The 27,762-nt window shown below is 36.1% G+C and overlaps 1 protein-coding gene across 2 annotated transcripts in view; it reads right to left on the bottom strand.

Annotated features, from left to right (window-relative positions):
• Positions 1 to 27,479, bottom strand: part of LOC125856538 (DNA mismatch repair protein MLH1) — a 44,329-nt gene extending 16,850 nt beyond the window's left edge. For both annotated transcript variants that reach the window (XM_049536101.1, XM_049536102.1), the window contains exons 1-13: positions 27,179 to 27,479; positions 26,884 to 27,056; positions 26,235 to 26,307; positions 25,787 to 25,921; positions 25,469 to 25,679; positions 24,793 to 24,941; positions 21,561 to 21,659; positions 19,706 to 19,775; positions 19,447 to 19,579; positions 13,398 to 13,492; positions 13,201 to 13,309; positions 5,975 to 6,140; positions 5,629 to 5,790 (exon numbers count right to left, since the gene is read on the bottom strand). In XM_049536101.1, coding sequence (XP_049392058.1) covers positions 5,629 to 5,790; positions 5,975 to 6,140; positions 13,201 to 13,309; positions 13,398 to 13,492; positions 19,447 to 19,579; positions 19,706 to 19,775; positions 21,561 to 21,659; positions 24,793 to 24,941; positions 25,469 to 25,679; positions 25,787 to 25,921; positions 26,235 to 26,307; positions 26,884 to 27,056; positions 27,179 to 27,445 — 1,842 coding nt within the window. In that variant the 5' untranslated portion in view covers positions 27,446 to 27,479. The remainder of the gene's footprint in view (positions 1 to 5,628; positions 5,791 to 5,974; positions 6,141 to 13,200; positions 13,310 to 13,397; positions 13,493 to 19,446; positions 19,580 to 19,705; positions 19,776 to 21,560; positions 21,660 to 24,792; positions 24,942 to 25,468; positions 25,680 to 25,786; positions 25,922 to 26,234; positions 26,308 to 26,883; positions 27,057 to 27,178) is intronic.
• Positions 27,480 to 27,762: the final 283 nt, after the last annotated feature.

Raw genomic sequence — 27,762 nt, 5'->3', positions numbered from 1 at the left:
GCAATGGCCAAACAGTTATGGTCATGTAGGTGGATGAAATGCGGTTACTTGGAAGCTGAAGGCAGTTGTGGGGGGATCTTGCTGCTGTGGGATAGTAGAATCTGGAGTGGGACCCTTGTTGAAACTGGTCAATACTCCATTACGTATGAGTTTGTATCAACTCAAAATTGTTTCACCTGGTACCTCACTGGAGTGTATGCTCCTCATACCAGAGATGAGAAGTTGATATGCTGGGAAGAATTGGCTGCAGTCAGGACTTTATGTGAAGGTCCATGGATTACATGTGGAGATTTCAATACAAATAGAACTATGGGAGAAAGAAGAGGATGTAACAGAATCTCTTATGTTATGTCTGACTTCTCAAGGTGGATAGAGGAGATGGAGCTACATGATCCTCATTTAAATGGTGGAAAGCTCTCCTGGTTTAGAGGCATCAATCATTCTAGTGCAGCTAGACTAGACAGATTCTTGTACTCGATGGAATGGGAAGAAAAATTCAAAAACATCAGGCAAAAGTTACTACCTAGAGTGTTATCTGACCACTGTCCTATATTGTTAGAAAGTGGTAACTGGGAGCAGAGAAGATCAAACTTTAAGTTTGAGAATTGGTGGCTAAAGGTGGAGGGTTTCACCAATTTGATTCAAAGTTGGTGGAATGAATTTCTAGTGGAAGATTGTCCTGATTACATATTGAATATTAAACTAAGAATGCTAAAGCAAAAACTCAAGGAGTGGAGCAAGTCAAATTTTGGGGAGCTCACTAGTAAGAAAAATAGCTTACTGGAGGAACTCGCAGAAATTGATTTGATACAAGAAACCAGGTAATTGACTGAAGATGAAGTGATAATAAGAGCCACCATAATAGTGGAGCTGGAAGAGTTGGCAAAAAATGAAGAATCGAAATGGAGACAAAAATCAAGGGTTTTAAGGCTGAAACAAGGAGATAATAACACAAGGTTTTTTCAGAGAATGGCAACAGCCCACAGAAGGATCAACACTATTGATAGGTTGATAGACAGAGGAGAGGTTGTAGAAGACCCTGTAGAGATCAAGAACACCGTGATTAATTTCTACAAAGAACTTTACACTGAATCTGAGGAGTGGTGACCCAACTTTGACCTTATGGAATGTCCAACTATTTCTCAGGAAGAAAAGGATTGGATGCAAAGACCATTTACTGAATCAGAGGTCTTGCAATGCCTACAACTTTGTGATGGAGATAAAGCTCCAGGGCCAGATGGCTACACAATGAGTTTCTTTAAATCTTGTTGGGGAATTGTAAAAGAGGATCTGATGCTGACAATTCACAACTTCCATCAAAATGGAATTTTTGAAAAGTCTTTCAATGCCACCTTCCTAGCACTGATTCGCCTTTTGCGGGAAGAATCGCTCGAAAGCACGGGATGGGCCTTCCCTGATTCCTAAAAAACCTGGAGCAGAAGAATTGAAAGATTTCAGGCCTATTAGCTTGATAGGAGGAGTCTACAAGATCATTTCCAAACTGATTACTGAGAGGTTGAAGACAGTAATGGGGAAACTGGTTGATGTACACCAAATGGCCTTTCTGAAAGGAAGGCAAATCATGGATGCTGCACTAATTGCTAATGAGTTGGCAGACTCCAGAGTTAAGCAAAAAATTCCTGGAATTTTATGTAAGTTGGACATAGAGAAGGCCTATGATCACGTCAATTGGGCTTTTCTGCTGAAGGTTTTAAAGGACATGGGATTTGGGAGGAAATGGCTCAATTGGATAAAGTTCTGCATATCCACTGTTAAATTCTCCCTGATCATAAATGGAAACTCTGAAGGTTTTTTCCAATCACAAAGAGGTTTGAGACAAGGTGACCCTCTCTCACCTTTTCTTTTCTTGTTAGCCATGGAAGGCCTCAATCACATGATCAGAAAAGCAAATGTTAATGGATGGATTAAAGGCTTTAAGGCTCAGAATCAGGGGAATAGGGACAATGAGGTGGGGATTACTCATCTACTATATGCAGATGATACTTTAGTTTTCTGTGAGGCTGAGGTGATACAAATTAGACACATCAGAGCAATCCTTACTATCTTTGAAGGTATATCTGGTCTGCATGTAAATTGGCAAAAAAGTTTTCTCTATCCTGTGAATCAAGTGGATAATTTGGAGTTGCTAGCTAGAAATCTTGGCTGCCAAATAGCAACCCTACCTACAAGGTATCTGGGCATGCCTTTAGGAGCACAAAATAAGGAGACAGCTGTGTGGAGTGAAGTTTTGGAGAGATGTAACAAGAAGCTTGCTAGGTGGAAGAGTCAATACCTCTCCCTGGGAGGTAGGTTGACTCTAGTTAAATCAGTCCTTGATGCCTTTCCTTCATATATGATGAGCCTATTTCCAATTCCAAAGAACATTGTGAAAAAGATCGATCAACTCAGAAGGTCTTTCCTATGGAATGGAAATAAAGAGCACAAAAGTTACCATCTAGTTAACTGGGATACTCTTACTCTTAGCAGAAAGCAAGGGGGGCTGGGAATAAAAAAGCTCAATCTTCAGAACAACTGTCTCCTTCAAAAATGGTTGTGGAGATTCTGCATTGAAGATCAGTCACTCTGGAAAAGAGTCATCACAATGAAGTATGAACTACAAAGCCATTGGATTACTGAGGAGGCTCTTGGAACTTTTGGATGCAGTGTGTGGAAGACTATTAGAAGATTATGGCCCCAATTCAAAGGCAACATCTCACTAAAGGTGGGAAATGGTAGGAAAATTGATTTTTGGAATGAACATTGGATTGGGGATGAAAGCCTGCAATCACTCTTCCCAGACCTGTTTATGCTCACCACTCAATACAAGGCCACAATCTCACAGCTATGGAGTCCTCAGGGTTGGAATCTCATTTTCAGGAGAGCTTTGAATGATTGGGAAATCGAGAGGGTCATTAATCTGTTTCAGATCCTCAATGCCTTCCCAGGCACCTCCACTGAACCTGATAAGCCTATTTGGAGATGGCAAAGCAAAGGTGAGTTTACAGTAAAGTCATGTTACTGCAGATACAATATTGGCCAAACACAGATCAGAAACTGGCCATGGAAGTTAATATGGAAGATAAAAATACCATTGAAGATCTCATGTTTTGCCTGGTTAGTGTGCAAAAGGGTCTGCTTAACACATGAAGTGCTTCAAAAGAAAGGCAGACAATTGCTCAAGATGCTTTATGTGTGATCAAGATGCAGAAGTTAATAGTCACTTATTCCTTCATTGCAAAGTAGCTACAAGCTTGTGGAACATGTTTCTTGGTCTTCTTGGTGTATGCTGGGCAATTCCAAAGTCCACTAAGGATTTGCTCTACAGCTGGAAGGAGATAGGAAGAAGGGAGTCAAATGAAGATTGGTGGGAGTTAATCCCAGCCTGCATCTGGTGGTCCCTATGGAAAGAAAGGAATGGAAGATGCTTTGAGGATAAGAGAAACAACACCCAGAAAATTAGAATGAATTGTCTTAGTCTTTTGTACTTTTGGTGTAAACAAGATATGATGGGGGATATAGAACTTTTTGATGACTTCATAGGTAATTTGTAATCTCCCATAGGGTAGTTTGATATGCTCTGATGAGATTGTAAGTGACCTATGCTCATCATTTATTTGATGATGAGCCTTTTGTGAATACACAGTTACCTTTATCTCAAAAAAAAACTCTCAATGTTGTGGTCCTTAATTTGTGCAGTTTTCTTTGGTTCTTGGTGGACTAAGTGCCTTCCTTCTCAATGTTGTAGTCCTGAAATTTTGTCTCTAGATCTCTATAATTACTTTGCAATGTATACCATATTTGCTCAGTAATGATACAGGAGGAAGCTTTGTTGAATTTATTAGGACTAATACCACATACAAGGGTTCTTCTTGCTTTACCATCCAGTTGGGCATTCTTATGCAGGGGTTTTGTTTGGACCTTTTGAATGATGCTCCATAGTTTGGGATTTTCACCAATGAAGAAGTCTTTCATTCTCACCTTCCACCAACTGTAATGTTTGCCAAGAAAGCATGATCCTTTCTTAGTTGATAATAGTTAGTCTCTTGGAAAACTACAATCAACTAAGAAAGGATCTTGTTTTGTTACTACTCCAAGAGACTAACTATTACAACTCAAGAACAGTATAGATAAAACTTGATAGGAACAAGTTCTTTCATTGTAGCAGCAACTTCTTCTTCAAGACTATTTGAGTTGACTCTGTCACTCTGACGTGGTGACGCTTCTCTCTTTAGATGTGGTCAAACTCCAAAGCTGTGTGACGTGCTGTTTATCTAGAAGTAAATAGCCACCTTGTAGTTCTCCAATCCAAACAAGAATCAATTCAAGTCTGTCCATGAAACCAACTTCTTTTTCCCAATTCCAAGCTAATTCCATGTGTTCAATTTATGGTAATATTTCCACATCTTGAACTTCAGTTCCTTGTAGAATTGGACTGAGAGCCTGTTTGGATTTGGCTAATTTAAGTGCTTTTAAGTCAAAATAGCTTTTAAGCACTTTTGTAGTGTTTGAGTATTAAGAAAAAAAGCTTTTAAGCACCTGTTTTTAAGTCAATGTCCATGGCTATCTCGTCCAACTTCCACTGTGGTATCTGAACTGATGCTGTGAAATAGGAAAGAGTCGAGCACAGCTTTCGCGTCACCAGAAATCCTTTTCTGTTTATTGTGAGACTTGACAAAAATAAGCCAAAAGCTACAAGTTTATCCAAACAGACTCTGAGTCATAATTCAATTCTCCAAGTCTTCACGAAACTTCTTCATTGCAGTCTCAGTTCTGCTAGAGGAACAGGTTCTCTGATAACTTTCATTTGTAGTATTGATTAACTTCTGCACTTCTTCTTGGAGATTTGATGAGGGCCTGGTTCTTGATCTTCATTCTTCACACAGATTGTCAATCATCAAAACACCACATGATCTTGAATGTAGATTCAGAGATCATAATGTTTTAGTGCTTTGCTTCAATAATATACTTGCTTACCAGTTCTAAAATATCAGAATAAATTTTAACTTAAAATTTTCGCCTACAGCTATCAGGAAAATTTGAGAGGTGATTCCACAAGAAGAAAGAAGAGGACTTCAAATGTCATATGCTAATGAACAGACAACACAATGAGACAAAAAACTGTTGCTTTTAAATATATTTCTCCAGCCAATGGAAATCCAAGTTGATCCACTGAAACATGATAGATTCATTCAGAGGCAAACAATACAAAACTAATGTAGCATAACTTCCTTTGAGAAAGGCAAGTAGAAGAGAGAAAAAAGACGGGGAAAACAGAGGCTGGAAATTGTAGCTACTATATATTAAACCTTGGAAAGCACAAAAGTCAGAACGTAAATTGAGACCACTCATTGAAAGAAGAAATAGAATGTACATAGGAAATCTAGTACCAAAGTAATCAATGTTAAAAGGCTCAATATATTAATTTAGGATGATACTTGGCAATGAAAATGAGTTTACAGGCTGATAACTTCCAACATACTAAGCAGATCAGGCCGCTTCATATGTGGTCGATGAACTTCATTGTGCAACACCCAAAGGTCCACAGTCATGGGCAAGAACATTATAGAATTGATAAGATCTTTGTTACATGGAATAGGAAAGAAGACAAAGAAATAGCAAAGAACTCACATCATTTCCTAAACAAAGTATAAATTCTGGGATGCGGTCCATGTCAGGTGTGTACTGATCCAGTATAACAGGAAGCCTAGACATATTGCCATTTGAATCGATATGAATACTAAAATACTCCTCTAGCATTCCAGCCTTTTGCTTGAGCAGTTCTGTATTCATCTGAAGTAATACATAGAAAATGCCAATGCTGATTAGGAAGAGGGTATAATGATGATAGGTGACAAAATTACCTGAATTGAATTAGACAAAATTAACAATTTCTTTCAGTGTCCAGGAGCAGACATGGCAAGAAATAGAATTAAATTACTGTAGTGAAGTTACAGTTGAGTTAAGATGAAATTACCTCGGCAATCTTTCCTCTTAGCTCTTTGCTTTCATTGCCTTCTGGATCTGTACCCTCTTCTTTCAGAGCAAGCATTACTAACTCAGGTAATGATGCTGGTTCACTCAGTTGAATTGCATTGAAATGGGCAAACCGACGTAAAACTTGCTGATACATAAGCTCTTTACTTTTGTAGCATCAAATGTAGGGAAGATCATCAAATACATAGTTAAACAAGTTATCTAATGAAGGAAAATTCAAGGAATTAAAAGAGCCATGGAAAAATTACACAGCATCAGAAAAGGCAGAAATCAAAGCGAGAGATCAAGCTGTAGAGATGTTGGAATCTTCGCTGTCAAGTGCTCTAGCAGGTTTTCTTTTTTGTTATTTCCTTTCTTTTTAATAACCGAGAAATCTTTTGAGAGCTAGTGGCGCAGGATTCGAAACTCGGTGGATAATAGGTTAGGACCTCTACCCTTAACCACTTAATACCAGGTTTTTGATTGTGGCAAGGTTCGAACCTGTAACATTCACCTAGTTAAGATTGCTTTTCCTCTCTTGGGCTTCTTAAGAATTGTGAGAATAGGATTGTATATAATGTATGGTAACGTACAAAACAACTTTCCAATTAAGGAGATGGCTACAGTCATATGCAAAATAATTACCCAACAAGAGTCAGGGTCAAATCCCACGTGGATTGGAGGTAGGATTTGCCAAAGTTCGTGACTCAACTCACAAGAGCATGCATATTGTATCAACAATGAATGTAAATGGGGTGGGGGGGGGGGGGGGGGGGNGGCATTGTTTATAACAAGTAATCGATTTGAAACTTCTATTGCAAAATGTAGCACAAATGTTGATTTATCAAAGTTGGAGAGACTAGGGGTGTGCATTTGATGGGGTGTCGATTTGATAGATATTGACTAATTATCTTAGAATGGATTACCACATCTTTGGTTTGAACTACATGCAAAGTTTTTCAAAGCAAAGTGTTTGTTTTGGTTCTTTCAAACCCCAAAACTATACCATATCAACAACCAAACATTAGCTTGAGTGGGCATAGACTATCTCTAGCTCAAGCCCTTAAATGAGGATCAAATCAAATTAAAACTATTTCTAGCTCTAATCCTTTGATTAAAACCTCAAGTCCTCATCATTGAAGCTTTACCCAATCTCACTTTTCTTTCTCAAGAAAAAGTAAAATTAGAGAGTTCAATTAATGTTTGCACCCATTACTTTTTAGATTAAAACTTGAAGACAACAATAGATTTATGCGGTATAATCAATTCTAAGTGTTGGAACAAGTATAGGAATCATAGTTGGAAAAGGAGTCTAATGTAGTGTCTATGAATAGGGTCTTTATGTAACAATTTAGATAAACAATTCAATCATATTCTCTTCTATATTTCTCACATGGTATCAGAGCATTGGTGAGAAACTTCAAGTCACCGTGTCAAATTCCGGGGACAGTTAGGGCTGATTTGTGTCATCTTGCTGTTCTGAAGGTGTTGTGAGAAAACCAACACCATCACGAGGCTCAGGAAGCTCAAGCGACCAAACCCCAACCAGAACCACCAAAAAAAAACCCTCACACGCTATCCCGCTGTTCGAAGGTGGAAGTTTTCCGGCGAGATCTGGATCACGCGCCGGCACGTGAGGGTTGCTCCGGTCATTGTTTTCAAGCTGTTTTTTTTGTTGGGGTTGTCCAATATTTCCGATCAAAACCCGTCTAATTTTCTCCAGATCCGATCGCTGGAATTAGGGTTCTAGCGATTTTCAGGCAATTTCCAGCAAGTTCCCGGTGAAATCAGAATTTCCAGGCAGTTTCCAGCAGTTTCTTACAATTTTCAAGTCAAATTTTGAAAAAATGTTTTTGGCTCCAAAAATACGGGAATTGGATAACTTCACAACTATTAATGGGAAGCTCAAACTATTTGGCTTGGGCTTCCTAAGTTGAGTTGTGGTACTAGGGTCAAGGTGTTCAAGATCATTTACCAAACAATACTTGTGTGGTAAATGAAAAGCAAAGCCTAGTGATGAGGATGCAAAAGCCAAAGCACAATGGGAGAAAGTGGATGCTCAATTATGTAGTCTCCTATGGCGCTCTATTGATTCAAAGTTGATGCCCTTGTTTCTCCCATTCCAGACATGTTATTCAGTTTGGGAAAAAACACGTGCTTTATACACTAATGTCATATCTCGATTCTATGATGTGATATCTCGGATGACCAACTTAAAGAAACAAGAATCTAACATATCTACTTACTTGGGACAGGTACAGGCAGTCATGGAGGAATTTGAAACGTTGATGCCAGTCACTACAAACGTGGAAAAGCAACAAGACCATGGGCAAACATTATTTCTAGTTCTTACACTTGCTGGACTTCCTATTGACCATAATTCTGTGTGTGACCAGATTCTAGCCAGTCCTACGATTCCTACAATTGATGAATTATTCTCTCGTCTACTTCGTCTTGTTGCACCTCCTAGTCAAAAAGTAGTTTCAGCACCCACTGTTGACTCCTCTATTCTCGCATCTCAAACCATAGAAAAATGACCATATCAGTCTATGGACAATTGGCGAGGAGGACATTTTGGGAAACTTCGATCTAAGTGTAGTTATTGCCATAAAAATGGACACACTCGTGACATATGTTATACTTTGCATTGTCCACCACCCAACTATGATCCTATTGCTCTAATGGAATATAATGAGTTCCTTCAGAATTGCGCAAGCAAGCAGACATCTCCGCAAGTACAATCAGTTGTTGTAACACCTTGGAATTTGGAAAAGAAAGAAAAGGGATTTTTGGGCTGCAGGTTGTGTTTACGGGTCCCCATCTACGGATCATAGAAGCTTCTACAGGCTGTAGATGGCATTCGAAGAAGAGGGAAAATGATATTTGAAAAGTCAAGTCCCAGTACCTCTTTTTACCATTTACGAGGACGGCCCGTTAGTCTTTGTATGAGCCGTATATAGGTCTCATAGGTAGGTCCCATACTTAGTGATATTTTACAAGGTCAAGTTGGTTTCTTTGATTGGTGTCTACGGACCGTAGGTCCAAACGGTAGACAGGCTTCGACAATTATTTTAAGGGGCTTTTGAGTCGTTTTCTTGATTGTTTTAAATCAAAATTATGTCGTTTTGTCTTCTACCCTAAGCCCTATATAAAGCTTTTAGGTCCTAAAACTACCCACTTCAACCCATTCTCCTAATTTCCCAAAACCTAGCCAAATACATCCTCCCCAAATTCTCTCAAGACTAATGAAGGAGAAGAAGCTAGGGTTAATTCAAGTTCATCAATCCTCCATTCTTTTTGGGCATTAAGCATCAAGGTATGTGGGTATTCACCCATGGAATCTATTCTTCCATGGGGCCCCCAAAGTTTCCAATTTCTCAATCTCAAATTCAATTGTTCAAGTTAGGGTTTCAATTCCATCTTTGTGGGTTTCATCCAATTATGATTTATTATTGTTAATTAAGTCTTCTAATGCATGATTCAATGTTAATACATGATATTTAGTTGAAATTATGTTGACGCATGCCTCATTTATGATTTTCAACTATAAACCTATGATGAACTCATAAACCTATGAACTATGAATTTATGAAGATATGCATATTTTTATGAAATTATTGTAAATGATTTGGGATGCTTTGAAAGGAAAGTATCAATGCTATTGTGAAAGATTTTCTCACATGCTATTATGTAGATTCAGAGATCATAATGTTTCACCGCTTTTCGCTTTTGATAACAGTGACTATCACCAATTTAAAGCAACATCTCTTTTAACACTTTCAAACTATAAATCTCAACAAACTGAAGAATTTTCTAGGTATTGAGGTTACTCAATCCAAATCAGGTATTGTTATTTCACAATGAAAGTATGCATTAGGCATTCTTGAGGAGACAAGAATGATGGGATATAGACTCATTGACACTCCAATGGTTCCAACTGCTAAACTTTTGTCAGGACCGGAAAAGCCACATAGTCATCTTTATAGGAGGTTGGTTGATAAGTTGAATTATCTCACAATGGCTAGACCTGACATTTTTTTCATATGAGTGTTGTAGCTCACTTTATGAATTATCCTTGTGATAGTCATTGGGACGCAGTTGACCGCATTCTACAATATATGAAAGGAAAGAACCACTCTTTGTAGATCAAGGCCATGAGCAAATCATGGGATACACAAATGTTGATTGGATAGGATTACCTTCTAATAAACGTTGGATATTGTGCTTTAGAACAAGGCAATTTGGTATCCAGAAAGAGCATGCAACAAAATGTAGTTGCTTGATCTAATGTAGAAGCAAAATATCAAGCAATGGCTATAACAACGTGTGAGTAGTTTTGATCACACGATTACTCAAAAAAAATTAAATTTTGAGAAATCAATCAAATAAAACTTGTTTGTGATAATCAAGCAACCCTTCATATTGTATCAAATCTGGTATTTCATGAGAGGACTAACCAAATTAAGATTGACTGTCACTTTATTAGAGAAAAGATACTCTAAGAAGATTGTTACAAAATTTGTGAAGTCAAGTGATCAGCTTGCAAATATCCCTCATTAGAACTCATATTAGTTACATATGTAACAAACTCGATATTAGTAATGTGGGTATTAGTTATGTAGATGTTAGTTATGCAAGGTTTAATTATGTAAGTATTAGTTATACATGTGTTAGTTATGCAAGATTTAGTTATGTAGGTATTAGTTATCATGAAATATTTTATTTTGAGCGAGGTACAACCAACAAAACTTGTATGAGGATCCATTAACTAGTTGACGTGTGGATTGTGGGGGCATAAATTGTCCTTTAAAGCTAAAATTCAAACCAAAGAGGAGAGAGATTTAATTGGAAATTGAAAGAAAATCGCAGGGCACATATCAAATACAATTAAATAAACTAAAATGTTGTATTGAAAGTGGAAAAATACACATTAAAATGTAATGAAGGGAATGAGAAGTCATATTATCATCTGACCAATATTTTTATTTTATGTTTTATATGCACATTTATTTAACTCGTTTAATTAAGGATTTATATAAAAAAAAAACATTATTTCTATATTACAAGATAAAATGATATTTATATACACTTTGATCTCTTCAAATTTGCGTTACTTTTAAAAATGATTCTATATTATAAGATAAAATAAGATTTATGTATATATTTTTTTTCAAACTCGCATTAATTTTAAAAATGGATATTTGATAAATGGACTGAGAAAAAGACTTGAAATGTGTAACAAAGTGAAAATTTTAAAAAGTATCCTATGATATAACAAGCATATTATTATAGTATTTCTTTTATCTAAGAGGTGTTAGCTGAATAACAACATTATATAGTACGAATTTCATTTTAATTTGGAGCAAAACAATCAAATTTCTACTTATTATACTATTATTAAATCGTACAAAGTTTATATTAAATATATTAAATTTTATATTTTATTTTTAGAAATAGTAAATTAATGAAACTTCAATCTGGAGGCATTGACATCTTATTTGACATTTTTATTAAAATAGATTTAATCAGAAAATTTCAATGTGTATAACATAACTTTTCGTTCGTTTCATTATTTTTTTATCGTGCACTTTTTTACTTTAAATACACCATTTTAGTTTATTTAATTGTATTTGACACGGATCCCCACGATTTTCTTTCAATTTCCAATTGAACTTTACACTCTCTCTCCCCTTTGATTTTAGTTGCAGCTTTAAAGGACAATTTGTGCCCACACAATCCACGTGTCAACTTGCTAATGGATCCTCATACAAGTTTTGTTGGTCGTACCTCGCTCAAAATAAAAATTTCCAATTATCATGGTTTAGTTATGTAGAGATTACAATACATTAGTGAGCTAATTTTTATTTCTTAATTCCAAAAATAAATAGTGAGCTAATTTTTGTTGTACAATTGAAAAATTAAATAAATACCAATAGCCAAAAACAATAAAGTAAATAACAAATAACTAAAAGTAATTAAGTAATTTGTATTCAATATGATTAAGCAATTAAGCAATAGGAAATTTAAATTAAAATAAATAACAAATAGTGAGCTAATAACACGTTAAAATTAAATAAACACAAATAGCCAAAAACAATAAAGTTAACAAATAACTAAAAGTAATTAAGTAATTTGTATTCAATATGATTAAGCAATTACGCAATAGGAAATTTAAATTAAAATAAATGACAAATAACTAAAAAAAGTAAAACTTGTATTGGCAATTCGTTGTAGAGAAACTAAGAAAAGAAACTGATTACAATTAATAGCAGAAACTAAGCAAAGAAACTAATTACAATTAATAGTCACTGCCTTACCGCCAAAGAAAACAATTAACAAAAATTTAACCACAAGAACTAAAAGTAATTAAGCAATTAACAAGACAAAAACTCAAAGAAAAAAATTTGGTAGTGATTTATTTAACATGTATTAATTATTTGGTTTGTTGTAAACTAATATACATTCAAAGTAAATTAATAGGGGTGAATGTGTAATTTACTATTATAATAAATGTATAACTAATACCCACATAACTTATTCGACCTTCTATCCCGCAATAATTACACACAGATTCCATCATAAGTTAGGTAAGTATTAATTATGTAGGATTACAAAAAATACAACCATACACCGTATAAAAATAATACATGAATAACTTTTATACAACATTTGAAAACCTACCAACCAAACATTGTATAAAATTAATACATGAATAACTTTTATCCTATTTGCAAACCAAACATGGTATAAATTTAATACATGAATAACCAAACCAAGTTATTCATGTATTAGCTTTGGACTTATCCAGCTACCAACAACCCCTTAATGAGATAATATATAGCCAAACAAATGTATATGGTTTGTTTTAGACCAAAAGTTTTAAAAGTCTTTCTTTCTTTTTAAAACTCCGTGCCCAATCAAAGTGCATCACACAAAACATTTCTTCCAAGCTAGCTTATACCAACAAGGATGTATACAAAAAGGAAGTGCCTTTGGTTAGCCAAGTCTCTTGATTGTGCAGCTATGCTTCTTTAGTATGTTGTACCGATTTAATGGTACCAAGATTATGCAAATTGTAGAGCTTTTATTCTAGCAAGCATACAAAGTCCTCACTACATCCATATTCCCATAATCCAATCAATGAACCTTGATAGAGAAGCAACAAAAAACTTTTAAATCTTTCTTAGAATAATGATATCTTATCAAAAAGCTAAAGTGATAGATTACCTCAAGTTAATCACATTAACAAGATAAAGGTGTGTATTGTGTTGAAGCAAAGCAAAAATCTCATCCGCCATCCCAGTATATGTGCAATTCCTAACAATATCCAATAGACCTACAAATTAATAACTCAAGATTAGTAGGAGTAAAAGGCTAATTTGTTTTCCTATCAACTAAAATTTTGGTAATCCATCGGCACATACCAGGGTGACAGTCATTATCAATCTCATTAACAAGCTCTTGGATGCTAGTGAGGTCTGCGGTTTCACTAGGATTCCTCCTTAGTCTGATAGAAGACCTGCAACATTTTCTTTGCGTGAAAAAGTATGTTGGTAGCATGTTTAACTAAACTATCAACTTGATGTTTGAGTAGTTATGGTATATACAACTTCATTTATTTATTTTATGATATTGGTAACTTTTTGTATTCCTCAACATTAAGGCTATGCTGGCCACCTCCAAAAATTGTTACAAGAAAGGAAAAAAACTAAAAGAAATACTTACAGAGAACCTATGAAGTCCACTAATTGGAACTCCTCTTCTACATCCTATTCTTTACACCAAAAGCCTAGAGTAGTAATTACTTTCCATTTGATCTTTTGTATTGTACACTCCTTTCCTTAAAATATCCTTTGATTCCTTTCTTTCCATATAATCCACCAGATACAGGCTGGAACTGTTCTCCACCATCTTTTCTGACTCTTGTTGCCTCCCATTTTGATCTAGCAACTAAGGAGGTCAGAAGTGTGTTTTGGACTATGCTTGTAAACAGAGCCCACACTTGAGCAGTTACCTTAAAATGCATGAACAAGTGTTTGTTAGTCTCCAGAGCCTCTTTACAGAGGAGGAATCTGGATACTATGTTATGTGCCTCTTCTACATTGCCTCATGAGTCAAACATTTTTTCCTAGCAACCAACCAAGTGAAGCACTTCACCGTGGCAAGAGCCACACTTTTCCATATTGTGTTCCAAGATCCAGTGGTTCTTCCTGCACTTCTTTTAAGCCCCAGTTGTATAGTCTGCTCACAGAAAATACCCCATCTTTTTTTTTGAAAATGGTAATGGTGTATTCTTCAGCATTAAGGAGATGCTGGTGACCTGCAAACAGAGGGGAACAAAAGAAGAGGGGAAAAAAAAATACTTACAAGGGTCCTAATAATTCTACAATTTGTTCTGTATCCTCTAAACCTTTCTCTTTACACCAAAAATAAAAGGATGCAATACAATCCCATCTAACCTTCTGAATGGAATTGGACCTATCTTCAAAATTTCTACTATTTCTTTCTTTCCATACTGTCCACCAAATGCAATGTGGAATTATCCTCCACCATGCCTTTTGACTCTTGCTCCCCCCTCTTCTTGTCCAACAACTCAACAAATCTGCAGTATGCTTGGGCATGGTCCAGTTTGTTTTTGTGAGACTAAGGAAGATGGACCAAATTTGTGTTGTAAAGTTGCAATGCAAGAATAGATGCTGGTTGGTCTCTGCTGCGTTCCTGCATAATGAACACCAAGATACTATAATCTTTCCTTTTCTCCTCAGCACTTCATGTGTCAGGCAAGCCCTTCCAGCAACCAACCATGTAAAGCATTTTATCTTAGTTGGCGCTAAGGTTCTTCATACCTTTCTCCACAAACTCTGCTTAGAGTTGCGTTGCTGTGGACTTTACATTTTGTATGCTCTGCTAACCGTGAAAGCCCCATCTTTACTATGTTTCCATCTCAGAGAATCAGGAGCATTGGTGATGCCAGGGAATTTTTCTAATAGCTCTAGCAATTTGGCCACTCTCTCCACTTCCCAGTCATTCAAAAACCTTCTGAAGATTAGATCCCACCCTTGTGCTATCCAACATTCATTGATATTTGCATCAGGATTACTACATAGTAAGAACAGATCTTTTTTTTTTTGAGAAAGTTAACATTTTATAGACAAGATACACCAATAGTGTATTCTAGTAGTAGTTACATCTGGGATTTACAGTAAACAAAACCAAAGAAATCTACCACCTATATCCCTCCTAAACTATCTAGAAACTGAGTAATATCCTCCACCTTTTTGGGGAGTACATAGCTACAGATCTGGAAAGGATTCTTTTAGAGGAATCTGTTTGTTCCACGCATCTGTCGAAAACTTAGTTCTCCTGCCATCTCCCACTTCAATGTACGTATTAGCTTCAAGTTTTTGCCATAAGTTTCTGATAGTTCTCCAGACCCCCACCCCATAGGCATCAACACTAACATTACTACACCAAGGATTGTACTCACCATACTTGGATCTGATGACATCCTTCCATAAAGCTTGCCCCTCTTCATTATACCCCATCTTTGTGATGTCCCCATGCTAATTTGTCTGGCTCTGGAGTAGAACCATGGAATCCACCAATCAAGCTCAAAAGCTCCACCACTCCATCAATCTCCTAGTCATTTAGCAGCCTACAAAATATTAAATTCCAACCTTGTGGTGACCACATCTCCTCTATCCTGCTGTTAGTATTTGTGCATATTAAGAGAAGACTAAGGAACAGGTCCCTTAGAATCCCATTTCCACACCAATCATCTACCAATCAGAGCTTTGTTTTGTCTCCTCTGCCCACCACTATCTGTGAGTTGTTCTTTAGACTCACCCAAAGGTTTCAAATGGTCTTCCATGCCCAAACCCCATAAGTTTCATTGACTTCACTAGTGCACCAGAAGTCCTCTTGCCCATATTTGTGATTTATTATCTCTTTCCATGGAGGCTACTCCTTCTCATTGTATCTCCACAACCATTTTAAGAGAAGGCTCCTATTATGAACTTTTAAATTCCTCACTCCAAGTCCCCCATTTTTCCTGCTTTGTTGTTCTATAGACCATTTCACCATATTGGATCCCTTTCCTATCTTGTTCCCTTGCCATAGGAAGTTTCTTATAAGTGCATCTAAAACCTCCACTATCCTAATGGGAGATAGGAAAGAGGGACATCACATAAGTGGTAAAGAATCCAGAACTGAGTTAATTACGGTAACTCTACCTCCCGGAGATAGGTATTGGGATTTCCATATAGCCAATTTCTTCTCTATTTTCTCAATATTGCCATCCCAAATTTTTTTTGCTTAGTGCTCGGAGCTCAAAAGCATTCCTAGGTAAACTATTGGGAGCTTCTCTATCTTGCACTTCAAAATACTTGCAAGAGCCTCAATCTGTTGCACCTCCTTAATTGGAAAATTACTACTCTTTCTCCAATTTACTTTTAGTCCTGAGCATGCCTCGAAAACCACCAGGATCACTCTTAAATAGCAAATTTGTTCCTGCTCAGCTTCACAGAAAACCAATGTGTCATCTGCATACAATATATGTGTTAGTTCAATTGTATCATTTACCCTGTTCTTTATGGAAAAGCCCCTTATCCAGTTATTATGGGAAGTAACTCTCATTAACCTATCTAAACCCTCCATGGCTAAGATAAAGAGAAAAGGGGATATTGGGTCCCCTTGTCTCGTGCCTCTTTCTGGAAAATAACCAACTGGTTCTCCATTTACTAGAATGGAGAACCGAGTGGTTTTAATGCAGAAATTTATCCGGCTGAGCCATCTCCATCCAAACCCCATCTGCCTTAGGATATTGATTAGAAACTCCGAGTTCAAATGGTCATATGCCTTCTCAATGTCTAGCTTGCACATTAGTCTAGGGGCTCCTCCTCTAATTCTAGAATCAATGTACTCACTAGTTAAAAGTGCAGCATCCATGATTTACCTTCCTTTGATAAAGGCCATTTGGTGCTTGTTTACTAGCTTACTGATCACCTTCTTCAACCTCTCTGCCAACACCTTAGCTATGATCTTGTATACCCCCGTGATCAGGCTGATAGGTCTAAAATCCTTTAGCTCATTTGCCCCCACCTTCTTTGGAATTAAAGCTACAAATGTGGCATTAAAACTCTTCTCAAACTTTTGATGAGCATGGAATTTGTGGAAGGTCTGCATCACATCATCTTTGATAGTTTCCCAAAAAGCACCGAAGAAAGCCATTGTATAGCCATCTGGTCCAGGTGCTTTATCAACAACACACTGCTTTATTCCTTCTAAGAATTCTTCCTCCTCAAAATCTCTAGGCAACCAGATTTGTACTTCTTCTGTGATTGTTTGAACATCCAAGATGTTCAATTATGGTCTCCAGCTTTCTGTCTCTTTGTACAAAATCTGATAAAAATTCACAATTGCATTTCTGATTACCACAAAATCTAAAGACTCTTCTCCATTAATCACTAAGAATTCTATAGTGTTGTTTCTTTGGTGGGTTGTAGCCATTTTGTGGAAGAACTTGGTGTTCTTATCTCCATTCTTTATCCACTGAATTTTGGATCTCTGTCTCTAGTGGATTTCCTCATTTCTAGCTACTTCCTCCTACTCTAGTGCTATATGAGTTTTCAAAAGTTGCTCATCATATGTTAAAGCTCTGTGCACCTGAATGTCTTCCAAACTGCCAATTTGTTCCAATAGGTGTTCTTTTCTGACCCTCCAGTTGCCTCTATTTTCTTTGCTCCACTCCTTGAGCTTCTTTTTTAAGAGACTCAAATTTGAGGCTAGTATGAAGTCAGGACTGCCTGTCACATTAAAGGAACCCCACCACTTCTCAAACTTGAAGTATGATTTTTTGAAAGTCTCATCCCCACAGGTCAGTACTATGGGATTATGATCAGACCCCAAGCTAGGTAAAGACCTTTGTCTAATTTGAGTGAATATCTCATCCTACAGAAAAGAGTACAAGAATCTGTCAATTCTTGAAGCTTTTTTTTTATTCGCCCCTCCTCTCCATGTGTAGGATCCCCCAAATAAAGGGGGATCCACAAGTTCCAGTTCATTGATGCAACTAGAGAAATCAGACATAGCCCCGAAAATTCTACTACAATTGATCTTTTCTGATGGAAACCGTGTGGTGTTAAAATCCCCACATACCACCCATGGCCCTTCACAGAAGCTCCTCATTGCTCCCTACTCCTCCCACAATTCCTTTCTCTCACTCCCATCACTTAATTGAAATCTCATGTTTGTATGGTAATGTGTATGCCTATATACTATACTCAATATAGCTAACTTCCAAAGACAGTAAACAAGAAGTATCCACTTCAGCTTCTTCTCCAATGGTGCCACCATATAGTGCAAAACAAAAAGGATGATGGATGATTATATAATACCAGACCTCCCTAAACATTTAGCATTTACATGATGCTCTCCTTTCATGTTGTCTACTATCAAGAGAGCACTTTGAGTGGTAGCATCCAAGGAAGCCAATCAACACTTGAATCCAAGGACCAGTCCTTGAAGCTCCTAGAAGACTAATGGCAAGGTCACAAAGAAGAAAACTTTAAGAGAAGCTCCAACACCTTGAAGTAAAGATAAAAAAGGAACTTGTAAGATTGCTAGGGAATTCAAATTACAACTTCTCAGGTTTCATCAAAATAGGACTAAGCAGAGAATGCAATCTCTAGCAAACAAGAGCAACAGTGTCAGACATCTCAATTACCATCAAGAATTTATCCCTAAAAGTTGGTTTGACATTTTAACTCGAGAATCATCCATTAATAGGATAATAAGGTGTGCTTTGCCAAGTAATACAATACTTTGGCATAGTCAAGAAATATACAAGTGGCTTATGGATCTATTTTGAGTTTCTTTTGGCCAATTTAATGATTTTGCAAGTAGTGGTCATCTTTGGCAGCTGCGAAAGAAAATGACTTATTTTGGACTTTGGGCCATTGGAGAATATAAAGTCTATTTATCAGAACAATTTTGTTTAAAACTAAGGAAAGTTGTCTATGGTCTTTTTGTTTAAGGAAAAAATCACAGGTCAAGCCTTCTAGGTTTCGAGCAAGGAATTTCAAAAATTCAGCAAACGTTAAGTGAAACTCCTTCATCAATGTATTATAGTATTTTCTAGTGTCAAAGGGGTTGGCCCTTATATATATGTGTCATTTATATAATATTTAAACATATATAAAAATAGCAAATATAATTGGCTAAGGGAATAGGATTTGGACAACATATCCTTCCCCTGACTGGGCACTACTAGAAAAAGAAAAAAAAAAACTAACGATAGACTCAAATCCAATTTTGAGTTTCTAAATATTCCCTCGGTGCAAATGAATGATGGCATAACATTTACATACCAATATTCTAACAGAAATTGAAGAACAAGCGAGCAACCTGTCATATTAAAGAGATCAAAAATAGTTTAACAATTGGAAATCATGTGCAAGGAAAGATGAGACCCACCTCACAGAGCTCAAGCAAGAACCTCTTTCTGAATTACCAGGAGGCTTCATTTGCATGTAAGCGTGCAGCCTTCCAGAAGGGTCCAAAGTATCTGTTCGTACCATTTTATGTGGCACTTTTTGTGACTTTATCCCTTAATAAATAAGAAACGTTATGGCTATTAAAGAGGCAGAATCTGCAAATTATTAGATTCTAAAAGAACTAGATAAGTCACATCTTATTTCAAGGAAGAGATAGTCAGTAAAGGCAAGAAACATACCAGAAGGAGACGGTTCTTTAATGGAATCTTTACTTGTGGCCGTTGGACTGGATGAAGAAAAATCCATAGTCTGTCTCACATATGAAATATGGTGGATAATTAAGAATAGTGAACAAGCTAGATGGTATACCAGTAGGCTGGCAAGGAAGCATGATAACTCTAGTGAACAGTCCAGGACAAAAGTTCAGGTCAAACGTCAATGGCGGAGTCGGGATTTTCCCTAGGGTTTAAAATATGAAAAGTAAACAAACAAAGAAGCTATATCTACCATATATACATAAAAAGATATTTCTAACCAGTTTGCCTTTTGGGTCGAGCTTGTCGCACCAAGCTTGCCCGGTGCGGGTTTCCTCTCTGGTGTGGTTTGCAAGCTATTGCATAGGAGCGGAGTTTTACCCTGTGCGCACCCAAAGGGTAGCGGCTGCGGTTTTCCCTTGTCTTAAAAAAAAGAAGATATTTTTTACCATGTATGAATAATTTAATTTTCCGTCGAAGGAGTTCGGATGAAGCCCCTGGGGCCTACCTGTCTCCACCGACAAACATACAACTTCATTTTGGCTACAATTCAAATTTCACCAATACAATGGGATTTTCATATCCTAATCTTATGGATCTGCATTAAAGACTGCAGAAAGGAGTTTGTTTGGAAAAGCACCTAAAGGTCTGAGAGTATGCACATTCAGATTTGGATATAACAACATTAGGGAAGCAAAATGAAAACAACAAGTTCAACAACTTCTTAATTGTTACATTGATGTTTTGACAAAGCATATCTCCAATCATCATCCTCTTCTTTTTTTGATTGGTAAATGTAATTGATCAATATACAGGGAGGTCTTCCTCTTTGTCTTTCCTAAACCTTTTTAAGTGTCAGCATTATATTAATCAGTTTTCAACAGTCCAAGTAACTCCCACTATGGTAGGAACGAAACTCCACATTTGTGAGGTGAAGAGCAATGAAGAAATAGGCTATTGACTTCTTCTATTTGCTTTAGGCAGACGCACCATCTACTCCACATATTAGTTCCCTCTTTTGAAGGTTCTCATGCCTAAGACAGACTTTTGCCACCAATAAAATAGTCAAGTTTTAGTGGTGCTATGTTTCTCCAGATGCATTTCCAGGGAAACTTTTCAGAAGCATTGGCCCTCTGCTGCGTAGCATGATCTGACAGTAAACCTTCCTTTAGTATCGAACTTTAACCATCGAGAATCATTCCGGGAAGATGGGGAGGGGTCTTGTGAAGGAGAATTAGTAGTGAACATAACCTGTCCATTTCCCAGGTCATTGATGTTGCACCTGAATATGATATTCCAACCCTGATTAGTCTAATAATCTGATCGCATCAGAATTTTGTGCCAGATTGAATCAGTTTGGGTACAGATCCATTAGTGTTGACTTTCCAGGCCAGGTATCAAGCCAGAATCTACTTTCCTGCCATCTCCAATTACTATTGAGGTCTTCGGTTGAAAAGAAGCTCAATGGGCACTCATGTGTCTCCAGACCATGTGTGAGGAGGAAGTAGTTGTTTAGTAATCCAAGGATTGAGAAATCCATATTTAGTAACAATCACATCCCTCCATATTTAGCAATCGTTAGTAAGAAAGATATGTTTGAGCTATTTTGTTAGTTGGTGGGAATTTTTAAGCCAAAAACATAACGGAGGGTAAAATTGGTCCATTGTGAATAGTTCAAGGGTACATTTGGCCCTTTTCCCTTTAATAAATATAAGTCAAATTGACTAATCAAAAACAAAAAAGGACATGGAGCCAAATTGTTGAGAACTTCTACTTTTTACATATATAAGTAGGACATGTTTACATATCTTTAAGCAACTGTTAGGTAGGTGGTCCTTACCTGTTCCTGGAATGTCCTCGACTCATTGGAGCTTCTCAATTTTGACCCTACTACAGACTGGATCTTCTCAATGACGAACTCTTGATTCAAAAGGCTTACCTGCATATCAATAAATGATTTTATATGAACCACTTGTAACATTTCAAGAATTGAACCATTAAAAAATCATCCAATTCTTTTTCTTACAAAGCTGATTCTATTTTGTTACCTTTCTCAAAAAACAAATGCTAGCCTTACTATTATCTATCTATCTATTACTCTTATTAAATATAAAAGTGGGAAAACCCCAAGTCCAAAGTTGAATTGCCAAAATACCTATCAAAAGGCAAACAACTTTTGTACCCTTAAATCAAACACTACTACTATAATATTTCACAAAATGTAAAGATAATATCAAATTTGATATTGTACAATGAATCAACCGCAATGTCTCTTAGTTATATCAAATATCATATTCAACGTATTTGGTATTCTTAAGGTAACTGTGTTCTTTGCATTTCTAACTAGAGTAAATTCATGGAATATTTATTTTTTCCATATTGCAAATGAAATACGAAAAAGTTATGTTTAATAGCTGTACCATTTTATAACAACCCAATGCAATAAATTCTGGGACACCAATATACCATGAATGTTTAGGTTACACTAAGAATAATTAAAATTTAATGAGGAATCACGAGGCATTGATGATGATTTCAACTCACATCAAAGATATACAAGGAAGCATTTTTTAAGAACCCAAGCAAAAGTTGATTTTGTCAAAGAAAGAAACTGAGACAAGAAAGTTCTCAGGAAGGAACCAAAAATTTGAGCTCTTTGTCTCCACCTGGACAGACTTGAACTCAAACCCTATCTGATATTATCATTCTTTGTCAGGCAATTTTCGATGTGTTTTAGTTTTTCATAGGTTCTGTTTTTCTCTTCTTTTATTTTTATTTAAAAATATGGGGCCCTTATAGTGTGTTTCTCTATTTTATTTTACAATTTAAACTTGCTGACGAAATCAATGTCGTTTCCTAATGATCATATCTTCTCATCTGAGGGTTATTCTCATTTCTTGGACTTTCTGTGTGATTTTCATGTTGGCTGGACCATTAGGTGTTTCTTATTTTTAGTCTTTCTACAACAAGTATGCCTCAATCTTGAACAAGTTGGAGTCGACTATATGAATCCTCATTGACCATATTAAATCATTTAAACTCATCTCAAGCCAATATTATACAAAATTAGCCTGACCATTTTAACCTTTCTAATTCTGAAAGATGCCCACTCTGTCATGACTTTGCATTTACTGCATGAAACCAAAGTTTTCAAAGGCGTGCTTAAGCCCTGTAACGAAGCTAAAAACATGTTTAGCGCTTCACCTCGCTTAATGTGCGCTTCAGTGCCATCATCAAGGTTCTAAGACATACTTTTCCCTGAGTAGAGGCGATACTAAACAATTGATATTTCACTTTATTGTTTTTTTTTTATTTATTTATTTATTCATATATTTGTCATTCATGCTTATAAGTAATAGTTTTGGACTAAGCATATATATTTGTATTTTTCCTCCCTTTGTGCCTTTTTCATTGAAGCCCATGCTTTGTTTGCACTTGAAGCCCCAATAGACCTTAGAGCTTTTTTGCGCTTTTTACTTTTGATAAAACTACATGAAACCAAGTAGAGAGTAGTCGGAATTAAAAAGAATGAAAAGACACATAAAAAGTTATCTCAACCCCCATAGATATTACCAATTCCTTGGGCCTAGAAATGGAGGTTACAACTTTCCGGAAGGAGTTTGCTTTGTGAATATAGATGAACCGAGTAGAGATTACTTGTAATATGAGAGTTCTCCCATCAAGTTACCAATTTTAGTCATGAAAACAATAAGGAACAACTAAAGATCTAAACTAAGTGCAATAGAAAAAAGAGGCAGAATGAGGATAATGGCCCTAATGAAAAGGCCTAATGTGGAAGCAATTCATTTTTCGTTTTGCAGCATGAGTACCATTCACTTAAAATGGGAAAAGACATGCAAAAAATGTATGTGTTGAATCTCAGATTCAAGGTAATGCTTTTGTTGTGGTACATAGCTTCACTTTTGGAAGATTATGTTGGTAAATATTCAATCATTTTAAACACTTTGTGGATGCATTGGATTTGGATTTCATATGTAGACTATTTAAGAATAGAAAATAAGAGAAAAGACATAAAGTGACACATGAAGCTATCCCGAATTTTCAAAAAGACACCTTAACTATACGAGCCTATTACATACTTAAACAATTTTGAATTGATATTATTACATCATTTTTTAACCATTCTCCGATTTTAATGACATGTGTTAGTTTAATTTTTAAAATATATATTTTTTTCATTTTAAGTCTCTCTCTCCCTCCCTCTCTCTCCCTCCCTCCCTCCCTCCCTCTCCCTCCCTCTCCCTCTCCCTCTCCTTCTCCCTCTCCCTCTCCTCTCTCTCTCTCTCTCTCTCATACTTTTTGACTTATTTTAATTTTATTACTTAAACTGGTAAAATTACCTGCGCTTCGCGCAGGAATTTGATATCACAATATTTATAAAATAATACTTAAAACCTATCGATCATTAAAATTAAAACACTATGTTGTCTTACATACATGATTACGTAGTAACGAACATCATCTTCATCTATATATATAAAAGAGAACCTTCGGCCCGCCTACGTGGCGCCACCACAAACCAGAATTCCCTTTTAATTTTTTTATTTACAAAACTAGCCTTCCCTTTCCATGAAAAGTTGTGAAATTTATGAAAAGTTGTGACTTTTATGAAAAGTTGTGACTTTTATGAAAAGTTGCGACTTTAATGAAGAGTTGTCACTTTTATGAAAAGTTGCGACTTTAATGAAGAGTTGTGACTTTTATAAAAAGTTGTGACTTTTATAAAAAGTTGTGACTTCATAAAAGTCGCAGCATTTTCTTTTGTTTACCAGCCTTGAATCCTTGACCTAGTGGTCAGGAGAAAACTCCTCAACTAGTCAACCACTATGAACAAGAAGGCCGATATGAAGTATTAAGTGTTCAACAAGTATCTAATAAAGTGATTAAAGGTGATGCCATACAACGAAGGTATTTAAGTGGAGGCTAAGTTCTGAAGATCCCCTTAAGTAACAATATTCAATTCTCCTTCCTACAATAGTTTTAATTCTGCAAACAATCCCACCTGTTAGGATAGAGATTCATGAAAGTTGTAAGTACAGAATCATCAATACCTCTCTCTTTGTTGGGTGTATATTCACATCAACATGCTCGGGCGGCAAAATGATTGACATGTATATGAAAGGTTTTGATGCTTTAGGCAATGTTGCAGTATAGACTATTTCAATTGCCCTCTTCAAAGCACCACAATCAACGAGTCTATCTGGAAAGAATGAAACAGAACAATTGCCAAATCAAGACAGTAAACTAATTGATGGTAATGAAGTTTTACATTAAGGAAACTAGTTGAAAGCATCAGAACATCTAAGTTATGTTTATAAATACGGGAGTGACCAAGGAGAACAATAGTTCTAAACTTTATTTTCTTAGAAGCTCTAAATGTCTACTGAAAATTAACACACATAAAAGATCAATTTTGTTTGGTGGTTGAGCGCAGCAGTTGTCATCAGATCATAAAGTTGAAAACATGTTAAAGGAAGCACAAGGTGCAATGCCCAAGTCTAGTATCACAATAACTCGAGATTTGAGATTGGACGGAGAATACATGCAAATTTAATGGGCCAACATATGAAAGTTATATATCTGTAGCGAATAGTTTACCCATAGTTGACCCAGATTCAAGTAACTCGTAATGCTGTGTTTATTAAGGCTGCAACAGACATAGCATCAACAGCCCTTTGGTCTCAGCTTGACCACATGTTATATTCTTAAACCAATACTACTACATACCATTCATAAAAAGCACCATTGTTATCTTCTTCGCAATATAATTAGAGTTGGAGATGAAACCATCCATCTTAAAAACTGAATTTAATGGACCAGTATCAGAAACTTCGATATTCATCAGATTTCGAGCAACTGAAACTCCATAAACGGATCTAATTGCATCAAGCCTTGAAGAAGTAGCAATAGTGTGAACATCTGCTCTACCAGCTCCATGCTGCGTGCAAAGAAATTCTAAAGTGATGTATTTCTAAACATATGCTTGAATACAAGAGAGTAAGTACTAAAAGTAATAAAGGAACATAATATTGTCAAACAACTAACCTTTCTACAAGAGAAGCTCACGTGTGTGTGATGAATTGCAAACCTACTAATAAGGTCAACAATTTTTGGATAGTCATCGGCAGAATTCTGAAGGGTTTTCCTTCGCGCAGCCATGTTATAAAATAAATTTTCAATCTGGGAGGAAGAAAACAACCAAGCAAAAGTTCTTGTAGCAATTATTATAGCTTCACACATAAACAGAGAAAATATTGGTGAACTTCCGAATTAAGGACATTTTAATTAGTGAAACTAAGCGTTTCCACAGAAAATAAAAACTATCAAACTTGAAGCCAGAATGCTTCTGAGCTAGATCTTATACACCATTTTAAAAAATAAAAGCTCTGTTGCCTTCAGTGTTCCCACATCCCACTGTCCATCAAATTATATATGAGGACTTAAAGATGAAGGGTAAAACACGATCATAAATAACAAGACGTTGCAATCATACCATTATCTGGGTACCCTTGACAGCAGCACAAGCCTTTGGCTCATCCACCATCAAACCATCTCTATATGTTGCCCTGGAAGATCCCAAGAGGAAGAAAAAAAATATTATATCCAAATTTTAAATGACCAATTTACTTTTTCTCAAGATCATAATATGACTATTTCGATAAACATGAACATGAAGCAAAGGCAGATGCAGAATTTAAGCTTGTTGGTTTCGATCTTTAAACTTTTTAGCACTGAACTTATTGTACTTCTGAGTTATGGTTCCAGAATATATTATTTAGTGACTTTTCACATATATATCCACGTTCCATGTTGACAATAGTGGACTTGGTAACCTGTACCTAACAAGCTAAATTTGCCACTGACGTGAAGAAACCTAAAAAAAAAAAAAAAAAGCCTGCTAGGGAATAACACTCAAAACTCCGAGGCTAACTAAGTTGCTGTGAAAGAACACATTACGGGGAAAAAATTACTTTGAGAAAGAAAGATGTAATTACTAAAAGCAAAACCTATATACAAACAAAAATCCAAGCGAAAGCATACCATATGAAATAAAAATGTTTATCATGCATGATGTAACTCCTCAACACAATACAACATGAGGTATTTCATTTTGTAGGATGAAAAACAACACATTATATCACCTGTATCCATGTAACTGGCCCATAGTAATGGTGGTGACAGTGACGTGACCCACATATGTCATGCTAGCCAAGGCTTCTCCTCTAAATCCCATCGACCTAATGGACTGCAAATCTTCAAATTTACTCAGCTTGGACGTAGTATGCCTCTCGCATAAAATTGGCAAATCTTCATACTATAAACAAATAAAAACATAAAAAAATAATCAAAACAAATATATTATATATAACGGAACGGTGTAGTACCAAAATATTTGTCAATTTCAGTAGGAATATTTAAAATTAAAAATAAAAGTACACAGATTCCATGGCCATCGTCGGAAACTTGGATAAGTTTAAGACCGCCATCCTTAACAACAACAGAAATAGAGGTGGAATCAGCATCCAGGCTATTCTCAATGAGCTCTTTCACGGCAGAGACTGGCCGTTGGATGACTTCGCCAGCCGCTATTCTGTTCACCACACATTCCTCCAGCCGCAGAATCTTCGGCGGCTCCTTCGGAATCGGCGCTGGGATGGCTTCATCTTCCATTTCCACTTCAATAATAGTCTCTTCAATTTCCATGCTCACACTGCTCTGCTACGTAGACTACTATGGCGGAGGGGCATATATTTGGGGGAAATTTGCTACAATAACAAAACATTTACCATTTCATTTTTTATTATTTTATTATATTATTTATTTGTAATTATTTTGTAACATGTAAAAATATATTATTGACAAGTTATTACTTCCACCTGAATTAATAATTTTTCTAATTTTTTTTTAAAAAATTGTCACTTTAATATTTAATTTAAATTTATTTTAATATTATTTATATTATACAAGACTATTAATTAAGTCTCTAATATTTTTAATTATTTTTTAAAGTAATATAACAT

The sequence above is a fragment of the Solanum stenotomum genome, chromosome 2 (genome assembly GCF_019186545.1).
Source record: "Solanum stenotomum isolate F172 chromosome 2, ASM1918654v1, whole genome shotgun sequence".
In the NCBI taxonomy this organism is placed as follows: domain Eukaryota; kingdom Viridiplantae; phylum Streptophyta; class Magnoliopsida; order Solanales; family Solanaceae; genus Solanum; species Solanum stenotomum.
Note: the sequence above shows the minus strand (reverse complement) of the source record. Positions and strands in the feature narration are given on the sequence as shown.